Genomic DNA, 11,529 nt, shown 5'->3' on the forward strand with positions numbered 1-11,529 from the left:
ATATTTTTACCAGTTTTAAGCTGGAGACCCAGCAATTATTAACTCCCATTATAATTAGCTCACTAGAGACATAATTAGCTGATATTTATAAAATGGTTTGAGACCATTGCATAAAGCATTGCTGTGTAAGTACAGAAACCACATTCTTGCCTGTTCCCATCTGTAGCAGTTCTAACAGTATCATCGTCTCTAAATTTGGTGTAGACAATGGCATTCAGCCATGTTTTAGGAAGAGAACTGGTGGACAGAAAGACTTTTATCCACTCCTCTCCTTTTGGGACAATGAAAAGCACACTTAGAGAAATGACTGAGCCTAAGAAAAGAAGGGAGGGAAGAAAACGCAAACATTCTCAAAATGCAAATAATCTTTTTAGATTAGGGTTTCATATAACGTTGCCCTTTCTACTACTTGTATTGGACTTCAAAAACAGATTCCTTTTTTATTTCTTTTTACAGCTATGCATTGTTTTTATATTAAGTGCAGTCAGCAAAAAGCAATATTAAAATACCAGTCAAGTGTGAAAAAGCATAACCTAGAGCAATAAGATTGATACCTGAAAGAATGTTAAAGCTGCCATTTAAGATTTCCAAGTTTCTATGCCTTTGACTGGGTATCATCCTATCCTCTGCCTGCATAGCTAATGTAGTCCTTTTATTCTGTTATTACTAGTTGGTCACTAAATTGAACAGAGAAATAGAATTGTGAAAGTGAAAACTATTATGTTTCCAGTTCTGACGAGATGATAGTGCTGTTGCTTCCATCAGCTTCCAACAAGCTATAATTTAGAAATAATGACAGTGGAATGTGCAGTAGTGACAGATAATGTACATTCACTGCAATATAGGCATTAGGCAAAACCAGCCCTAGAGGGTGGTATTTGGGTAAAAATACAGTTTTGATTGCTATTGTCTCTACTGTGTAGTGGTTTGGAGCATTTAGTATCTATTAGTGTTCAGGAATGTATTTTCTTAGGTGTTTTACCATCTAGCGATGATATATTGAGACTTATGTTTTTCACACTACAGAGATAAATATTGTAATTCTATGTCCATGCATTTCTGTTTTCATTTTTTAATGTGTCTTTTGTACTGAGATAGGTGGAAGTTCACTTCAAATATGTACCAAATACTTTCATAAAAAGATGAGTTATTGTCCCTAGCTTGAAGTTAAGGCATTGACTATTCAAATTTTCTTTAGCCTTGTGATTTATAGAACCATTGCACTGTGTTCCTTGAGTAAAATACTAAAAACAGCACACGACATATGTAAATCCACACTACTGACTTGTTGTATTTTCCTCTCTCTCCTTTTTGCATACACATAACTTTTGTCTGATATATTCATAGGCCAAGAAGAATTTCCAAAGTAGCTGAAATTCCACTTTTCCCTGAAACTTAGGAGTCTCATTGATGTAGAGCGGACACTTTAGATTTCTCAAGTGGAAGATTTATGAATTTATACTTATGCATCTTTACAAATTTTATCCAGGATGTCCTTTTACTGGTGCTATCATGCTGCTGAGATTGTATATGTACTCTTCTGTTGTCTGAAAACGGTAGTCAGTGTAACAATCACTCAACATGAAAGAAATAAGTGCTCTGTAAATCAATCCCAATTACTTTCATGACAAATGTTAACACACATAAATTACAAAACTAAAGTTTACAGTAGGTAAACACAAGATGAAGAAATGCAGGTAAAGCACTCAAATGATAATTAGTTTTGTTGCTCGGTCAGACAAAAATCTGACATACATAGGTGTATTCCAGTTTCTAGGTTCAGTAAAGATGCTAATGAGGATTTTACTTTTTGGTCCTGAAAGTGAAAGATGCTTCATTTCTTAGCCTTTGCAGTTCAAAATTAAACTTTGGAACAGATAATGCCTTCACCAGTATAGCTGATGCTCTGCTTTGAGTAGGGCTGTGACATTTGTGACCTGTGTACGATCCCGAAGCAGGTGTGACTGTATGAACTAGCAGCTGTTTGAGTTGCACAGAGCAACTTTATATAAAGATGCCTTTATAGTCATTGCAGGTTTTGCACATTTTCTTGGAAGGCATGACATAATGGGCAGTACAGAGTGGTGCAAAAGCTAGTTACCTCAACCCTTCTTGTGTGCTTGGTTTCTGAAGCCAAAGCTCATACAAAAAGAAGTATTTTCAGCCAGCATTAAATTCAGTTAAACCTAATTATATTAATCTACAATATGAAGATGAAAATAATCTCATCAGTAACTCAGTAATGTTTATTCAGGCACATCTAAATTAAGTTCATGTATACTTTGGAAATAATTTATTCAAGGATACTGGATAGCTGATACAGCTTCAGCTAAGTAGGGAAAAATACCTGTCTTTGCTAATAGCCACCAATTCAACAGACAAGAATTACCCATTTGCTCGAAAAGTGTGTGAGTGGTTTCAATGCCAGGTTCATGTGTTTTTGCCAAGGAAGGTATTTAACAGTATTTTTTGTTTCCTTGTAGGTACGTAAGGAATATGGCAAATGCTTCCGACATTCCTACTGCTGTGGTGGACTACCGACAGAGAGTCCCCACAGTTCAGTGAAGGCATCAACAACAAGAACTAGTGCTCGCTATTCCTCTGGCACTCAGGTAACAGAGATTTTGACAGCACCTTTTAATTAACCTTATTTATAAAAAGCCTACTGAGATGTGTTCCAATCAGAAGCACTAATTGTCTCATTATTATCATTTAGATGGAAAATACATACTTCTGCATAGTAGAATTGATTTCTTTTTAAACATTTCCCTTTACTTTAAGATAATGCAAAGGCCTTACTTTACTTGTAATTTGGGGCTGGTTTATGGGAAGGTTTGCACTCATCTAAATGAAATTTAATAAATTAGACTTTTAATAACAGAAGGAGTTTCACTACATGGTAGAAGAATGGATTACTTTAGGCCAAAATAAACACAAATATTCTACATAATAGCACATCAGTAGGAAAAGATCATTTGCAACTTAATATGCTTCTGTCTCATTGCTCTACGTTAACAGAGTCGCATAAGGAGGATGTGGAATGACACTGTGAGAAAACAATCTGAATCGTCTTTTATCTCAGGTGACATCAACAGCACTTCAACACTTAATCAAGGTCAGTCACTGGGAACATTTCAATTTTAGAAGCCTTAAATTTTATACAGATTTTATATCATTTAACCAGAGAATTGAAAAGAATGTTAAAAAAAAAAAAATCTGGAACAAATGTTCCCTAAAAGCAGAGTTTTAAAGTCGTCCACCAGCGCTTTTTAAAACCGTGTTCCCTCAGCTGGCCCCTGCTATAGAAGCTGAATTCCTCCATTCATGGGAATGTATTTCAATAAGTTTCATCAATAATTTAACTTAAAAGATTGTAATTTTAATTCTTTCCTAACCTTTACAGGTTAAATCTGAAACAGAAATATGAGTGCAGTAACATTTTAATGCCTATTTGACTATGATTTCTAGGTGCAGAAATTTTCCCAGTGAAATCTAATTGATATCATTTCTATGCAAAAGATGTCTGTAAAGCATTTATCTTTTCTATTTCAAAGAGCATCGTATCTGTCACATGGGATAGAATCCAGATTTTCAGGCACAGAGAAGCCAAAAGTCGGAATTTCTCATCTCAAATAGACTTTGAAAACTGTAACTTCATTCTCATGTCCATTTAGAAGACAGGGTATTTACCAAGACAGAATGTCCCTTCCTTTCTCCCCTTCCCCCCGTGTTTTTCTAAGGCTAGCGGTGGAGGGAAGACTGCTCTGTGCAAGCCAGGTTCAAAACCTGTTCTTCTACCCACATCTCTTAGCCCCGATCTCATTGTGACCAGTTCCTGCTCAACTCAGAAAGTTTCAAACAGAAAATTCACCACTGTCAGGGCTGCTCAAAGCCCTCATCAGCCAGAACAAGCACATCTTCCTCCCTTGTTTTTTTTTAAAGATCTGATAGTAGGAACTTGTACTTAACTCACGGCCATTTTGGAAGTAAAAAATCTGGTATTTTGCAAAAAGAAAAGATTTCAGAAAGCACAATGTGCATTCTGCTGTTTGGCATACGGGAAGAGAGTAAGACCTGTGTGTCTCACTGCTCTCCCCATCTGAATCTTGTATGTTCCTCTGGCAAAATCAAAATTAAGTAACTTCTCGTAGTAGAGAATGTTTATTTTCCATGCCAAAGAAAGAAGTACGTTTCCTTCCAGTGTTATTGAAAACCCCTAAATACACTATAGATAAATGTCAGAGATATCACCCCAGTTTCATGTGTCTAACTCCTGAGGTTTGTTCTAATCATGCTGTGTCCTCATTTAATCCAGAGTTGAACATAGATCTTGAAAGCTTCTCCCTGTTTCAGAGCTCTGGTCACTGGAGATGTTCTGCCATGATTAGAAAAAATGATACCATCATTATTCAACTATAATATTGTTCCTATCTCAGTGGTACATAGATATACAAGGGTAGTTTAGTAATTAATGACAAGTCTCATTTGTACTTTAAAGTAAAAATAAAGTTTTGAATGGTGGCAAGAAATTCTCCTAATTATGAATGACAGGTAATAATTCTAACCAAGATTAAATATAGTATACAAAAAAAAACCCCACCAAGCAAAATGTATTTCAGTCAATAGTTCTAGGAATAAGTATATTACAATTGAAAAAAGTTGTGATAAAACGTTTCTAGTCCTTCACTGATACAAACTTACTTTAGCATAATCAGGCATTAATTCTCTGAACATGAGAGTTTTCTGCTCATTTCTGCTACCAAGTATCTATGGCAGTACAAAAGCATTAATATTTGCAATATATACTATCTGTTCCTTGCCAAATAAAAGTATCCATAATATAGAAATATAGCTGGGCCTTTAGATGTCCTTGGGTCTGTAATACACGATCCTGATGCACTGCTGTGCAATACAAGAGAAAAGAAAGTGGCTTTTTTACCTTAATTAAATGTTTAAGTTCTAAATCACAACATTTTGTGGTTTCTCTTGGGGGTTTTTTGGTCATTATTGAAGCCCTTTTTTCTTCTACTAGCTAGAAATAGGAGATAATTGACTTTTCTATATTTCCTCAAAATATGCTGACTCTTTTTTTCTAATTATTCTAAGAGTTGTTTAAATAGTGTTGCATTAACATGTAAAATGGCTTTAAAAAAATACTTGTTCATGTAGTGTTTTGCTTCATTTTACGTTGTTTGTAAACTGATTGTTTACAAACAAATTGTCATTTGGGGAATTATTTTTTAAAACCTGGCAGATAAATTTGCAGCATGAATGTCCCGAGAGAAAATGTGAATGCTCTGACTTCTTAGAGCAAATATTTTACTTTCCCCTCAGCATGCATACTTCTGCATATACTAAGATATGCTTCTTGCAGTTTGTCATCCACTGTCTTTGAAACTATCTGTGTGTTTTTTATAAAGTGAATAACAGCTCTGATCTTGTCATAAAAGATTTTTCAATGCCTTTCAGTTTGCAAAATTCAGTTCTCTCAATCCTGGACAGAAGTGTTCCATACAATCATTTTAAAGTTATAATAGCTTTATGTAGTACCTTGATCTCTACACATTTAATTGCTATTCTTGTGTAACAGAGATTTTGTATACATTAGTAAACGTCACTCTCACCAGATGTTTACTTTGGGGATTTGGACAGCACCTGTGAATTACTGGAATCTTAACTGTATTTTCCTGCTCCCATTTCAAAAACATAGCTCAAATACATTCAGAAATTTTCAGCTGAATTACATTTGACAAGTCCTGCATGATTCATGATGGATAAAAAATATTCTTTATTGAAACTGTCAGCCTAAAATTAAAGAACTGACTTTTTTTTTTTTCTGTTTCTTTTGCTTTAGGAATGACTGGCAATTACCTACTAACAAACCCTCTTCTTCGACCACACGGCACTAACAACCCCTATAACACATTGCTCGCTGAAACAGTTGTATGTAATGCCCCTTCAGCTCCTGTGTTTAACTCACCAGGTGTGCTTATTCTTCCTGAGTAAAACCGCTTGTCTTGGCTCACTCCAAATCCCTTCTTTTCCCTAGACAGAATCTCAAGTTTCAATATCCTAGCTGTACATTCTGAATTTCTGTCAGTTCAAGAAATACAGTATTGCCAATGTCAGCTTGTAAAACTGCACTATATTATAGTAATGCCTTTGCCATAACAGTATTTACCAATAATTATCCATGTTTTTAACACAGGTGGCATAAATCTTAATATACTATTACAGGACTGACACCACATGGTCCGAGAGCCCATCTTCAAGATATATATCACTTAGAGGTATCATGTCTATGCAATGTAAGGTTGACTCTAAAGCTTGCTGAGAAAAACCTGGTTTTGGAACGGATTAGATACTAAAGCAGCGCAAGGCATCCTGACACCTTTTGATACTCCAGTGGAGAAAATTGTATCCAGCGTCAAACGGATCTAAACTATAGTATAGTGCAGCTTTATGGTAGATCATTTTTCCTGTAGGAGAATCTTGAGATTAACAGTTAGAACAGTTTAGTTCTGTAGGAATAAATGGTGTCATCACTACCTAACATTTTGTTGTTACGCATTATGTAGTTGCTTTTTTTAACTACAGTGCAATTCATCAGTAAATACCTAGCAGTTACTATTTGATGAGTCATAAGATCACTTTAGTATAACTGGAACGATAAATCTTTGATAAAGAGCTCATAAAAACCTTGCTTCCAGTTTTTATTTCAAGTTTCCTTTTAAACTGAACTGTAGTTTCTATTTTCATTCTCTTGTTTTCTTACTTTCCTTATGCTTTCCTCTAGCAACCTACAGAGAGACAAGTATGGGAGTAAAACTTAACTTTGCCTATCAAATGTAAATTTTTTCAGCATGATTTTTAATGGGCACAATTAAAACATAACTAGTGGTCATGAAGTAGACTCAGCGGGCAAGTGGTTCACAATTTGCAAAAGAAATGTTTCCACATTCAAAAAGTACTTGCATACTGCTTTTTGGGAAACAACACGAGGTCTGTAGCAAACCCTATTGGTAACAGAAGTTATGCAATGCTGAAATAATTTGCTGTTTAAAGCCAAAGCAGTGTCAAGCAGAAGTGCTTAACAACTTACTTATATTTTTACATTCACATGGTAATCTTGCTACAGGCTATGGAAAGATTTCAAATGAATTACCTGATCGTGGGCAACAAAATTTGCCTCATCAAACCAATTTGAATATATTCTATTGTGCTTAGCTCTGCAGTATATCATAGAAAACTCATTTTGGATTATCAGATATATTTTGGTATCTGTTTAGCAGAAGAAAAGAGAATTAAAATTATAGAATTAAATCATTTTCATGAGGGAAATGAATGCCAGCATGTGGTCCATGTGTTGTCTACTTTTATAAATGCCATATGTTCTGCACAGCTAAATCCATTGCAAGGAAAAAATCTTGAAACATATATGAAATTGCAAAACTACAAAGTTGTTTAATCAAAGCTTAAAGAGACCTTTCAAACAGTCCTCATCACTGTTTAAATCAGTACACATGGAGAGGAGTTAGCAATAACACAAATACAAAATGATTTGTAAATTACTCAGAATTTATTTGGAAATTATTACTCTATATTTTAAAGCTGAAGACACAAAAATCTTTTCATGAGAAAATGCAATTACTTTTTAATTGAAAACAGTATTTCCAGAGAAGACTGAATTTTCTAGGATAAGCTGCAGCTCTAATTATGAAAAGAACCTAAAACGGGAAAATGTATAATGTTTTCCAAAACAACTTTTTTCTTATGCTCCTCCAAGCCTTGCATATAATGCAGCAGCCTCACAGTGGTCAGTTTCATTTCAGTAAAGTCACTCCATTCTTTCTTTTCTTCCAGATGTACCTGTAGATAAAGTGATATCCTAGGAATGCTCTAACCATCTGACTTTTCATTGTTCAGACTATTTAATTTCTTTCAGAGTTTGTTTTTTTCTTTTCTTTTTCCTTTGCTTGGGAAGCACTGTGCTGTCATAGTTTACATGTCTCTGTGTCTGTAGGAAAATCTTTTCTTTATTGTGTTCCCCCACCCCCCCCCAAAAAAAAGCCAAACCCAAAAGCATAAAGACCTTAATCATCATAAGATTTCATTTCCCCCTCCCTCCCCTTAAACTTCTTTTCATGTTTCCAGCAGACTTATCCAATCTGTCATTCTTCCAGTAGCTATGAGGTATCAGCCATGGCTGATTTCCTCTTCCCATTCCACAACTAATATTTATTCTTTGGTTTAATTTTTGTGACCCATACTTATAGAAATTCCTAACATTTCTGCATTTGACTTCCATGCCCATAGTAACTGTGGGCCTAGCTCTTAATTAACTATTCTGGTTCATTCAGCGCTGTCACTGTGACTGATGCAGACTGCAGGCAAACTTTGACCTTTAGAAGCCTGGGGCCGTTGTTGGCAGACAGAATATTAGTGCAAAAAAATTACATTAAGTGGGGAAAGAAAAGCTGTTATTGCTTAGTAATCTAATTTGCTGAACCCTTGCTCTGACTAAGTTGCTGAGAAGCTCAGTAATTCTTCATCATGTTACAATAAATCATTTTACTTTCTTTTATATATCAGCTACTCTTAGGCCAGATAGCCTGAGCAGACAGACATGATGTGAGTTGTCCAAAGTGAGTCATTCCACCTGCTGTCTATCGTGTTGTTGGATGGTGCTTGTGGGCCCTGGTCCCTGTAGTGTGAAAGATGGCTGTCCTTGTTTAACATAAATTCTTTGTACTTACCCATTTTTTTCATTCTTTTCTTTACTTCATCTCAAAAAAAAAAAAAAAAGGAAAAAAAAATGTTAGAAATGTTGTTAAAGTAGTTGCTTGCCAGTTATGTGGGTTTATGTTGAACATTTACCTTCAGTTATGTCTGTGATCTAATTACTTTTTAATTTAGTGTCGTTTAGGACAAATTCTGTTAATTTTCTTTTTCTAAATCATGGTAGAGTACTTCAAAACATAGCTGTTTCCAAATGAATTTGCTTTGCATTACATATGCAAGGGCATGGAGTGAACGGTTCCTTGTGGAAGAGTCATACAATTGACACTAAATTAAGAAATGAAAATGACACTATTCCCCACAGGAAATACACATTACTATTTTTAAAATGCATCTTTCCTATAAGGTGTGCAACTGTTTAGATTTGGGAATGTTCGATGTAACCTAACTTCCTTCAAGTCTTACTTCCAAGTACAACTTTGTCCTGAACTACATTAAAGAATTTCGTTTAAAACAAAGCATAGTGATAAAAAGCACATCAGACAATAACCAGAGCTGTCCTTTTCCATTTCAGGACATTCACTGAACAATGCCAGGGATACAAGTGCCATGGATACTCTACCGCTAAATGGTAATTTCAACAACAGCTACTCATTGCGCAACGGAGACTATAACGACAGTGTGCAAGTTGTAGACTGTGGACTAAGCCTGAATGATACTGCTTTTGAGAAAATGATCATTTCAGAATTAGTGCACAACAACCTGCGGGGCAGCAGCAAGAACCACAACTTGGAGCGCACGCTACCAGCCAAAGCTGTGATCGGTGGGAGCAGTAGCGAAGATGACGCCATCGTGGCAGACGCCTCATCTTTGATGCACAGTGACACCCCTGGGCTGGAGCTCCACCACAAAGAGCTTGAGGCCCCACTCATTCCTCAGCGGACTCACTCCCTTCTGTATCAGCCCCAGAAGAAAGTGAAGACCGAGGGAACCGACAGCTATGTCTCGCAGCTGACAGCCGAGGCTGATGACCAGCTCCGGTCCCCCAACAGAGACTCCCTTTACACGAGTATGCCTAATCTCAGAGACTCTCCGTATCCAGAGAGCAGCCCCGACGTTGAAGAAGATCTCTCCCCCTCCAGGAGGAGCGAAAATGAGGACATTTACTACAAGAGCATGCCAAACCTAGGAGCTGGCCATCAGCTTCAGATGTACTATCAAATCAGCAGGGGTAATAGCGACGGCTATATAATTCCCATTAACAAGGAAGGATGTATTCCAGAAGGAGATGTTAGAGAAGGACAAATGCAACTAGTGACAAGCCTTTAATAGTGTAGCAAAGAAATATTAAAGGCCACGTACAAGTATTAAAAAGACTTAATTGGCCCCATGCAGGCTCCCTCATATCTGCTTGAAGAGACAATTCTGTTGACCCTGTGGTTCTCCGGTAACAGGGATGACTGGACCTCGCAGTTCTGTGAATTTTTATAAAACAAAAACTTTGTATATACACAGAGTATACTAAAATGAATTATTTGTTACAAAGAAAAAAATACCAACAAGGTATTTTAAGATATCTTCTGCTGCTGAATTTAACAAAATTGTGAAAAAAAAAAAGAAATAAACACTTTCCAGCCATTTTACTGCAGCAGTTTGTGAACTAAATTTGTAAATATGGCTGCACCATTTTTTTTTCTAGGCCTACATTGTATTATATACAAGGCGTAGGCTCTAAAATCCTGTGGGACAAATTTACTGTACCTTACTATTCCTGACAAGACTTGCAAAAGCAGGAGAGATATTCTGCATCAGTTTGCAGTTCACTGCAAATCTTTTCCATTAGGGCAAAGATTGAATACATGTCTAACCACTAGCAATCAAGCCACAGGCCTTATTTCATATATTTCCTCAACTGTACAATGAACCGTTCTCATGAAAAAAAAAATGGCTAAAGAAATTATATTTTGTTCTATTGCTAGGGTAAAATAAATACATTTGTGTCCAACTGAGATATAATTGTCATTAAAAAAATAATTTTAAAGAGTTTGAAGAAAATATTGTGAAAAGCTCTTGGTTGCACATATAAGCTGTTTTTCTTACACTCTGTTCATAGTACGGTAGTATGTTTAAAAATGCAAGTTCTACCCATTTTCACTTATTTTTCACTGTAAACAGTGTTCTGCTTTGACAAGTTAGTTTTTATTCTTATGTTCTGAATTTTTATTGCCAAAAAACATAATTTGGGGGAGAAGATTGTTTCAGAAGCCAATTATGCCAAGCCTTGCACAAATTTGGTATAGCTAACAAAGATTGTAACTCAATTCCCTGTTCATTCTTTAATCAGGGTTGGGTGGTAAGGGGTAACGGGGACACTGGACACTTCTCACAAGCTTTCTCGTGAATAAAAGGTGCCTGTCCTTTAAAAAAAAATAAATAAAACATAACTATTACTCTTCCATATTCCTTCTGCCTATATTTAGTAATTAATTTATTTTATGATAAAAATCTAATGAAATGTAAATTGTTTCAACAAAATTCTGCTTTTTTCATCCCTTTGTGTAAACCTGTTAATAATGAGCCCATCACTAATATCCAGTGTAAAGTTTAACACCTGTTTGACAGTAAATAAATGTGAACTTTTTTCCAAATAGGTAAAATGTGCATTATTATGTACGAAGCATAATTGGCATCAGCAGTCCTTTGACCCAGGTATATCCTGCTTAGAATGGCTTCTTCCCATTTCATGATTTAAGCGTCAAGAGTACAACAGAAACTTTGTAGCTCTCCAGA

General features: G+C 35.8%; 1 protein-coding gene across 11 annotated transcripts in view; it reads left to right on the plus strand.

The window, feature by feature from the left end:
• The window catches only part of ADGRL2 (adhesion G protein-coupled receptor L2), a 161,139-nt gene extending 149,940 nt beyond the window's left edge, over positions 1-11,199 (plus strand). For 6 of the 11 annotated variants that reach the window (XM_062003935.1, XM_062003942.1, XM_062003936.1 and 3 more), the window contains 3 exons: positions 2,484-2,612; positions 3,019-3,115; positions 9,314-11,199. In XM_062003935.1, the coding sequence (XP_061859919.1) occupies positions 2,484-2,612; positions 3,019-3,115; positions 9,314-10,068 (981 nt within the window). In that variant the 3' untranslated portion in view covers positions 10,069-11,199. Of the gene's footprint in view, positions 1-2,483; positions 2,613-3,018; positions 3,116-5,854; positions 5,984-6,208; positions 6,291-9,313 lie in introns of all 11 variants that reach the window. The other 5 variants (XM_062003943.1, XM_062003945.1, XM_062003946.1 and 2 more) reach the window with 4 other exon arrangements.
• The last annotated feature ends 330 nt before the right edge of the window (positions 11,200-11,529 follow it).

Source organism: Colius striatus, chromosome 10 (assembly GCF_028858725.1).
Source record: "Colius striatus isolate bColStr4 chromosome 10, bColStr4.1.hap1, whole genome shotgun sequence".
In the NCBI taxonomy this organism is placed as follows: domain Eukaryota; kingdom Metazoa; phylum Chordata; class Aves; order Coliiformes; family Coliidae; genus Colius; species Colius striatus.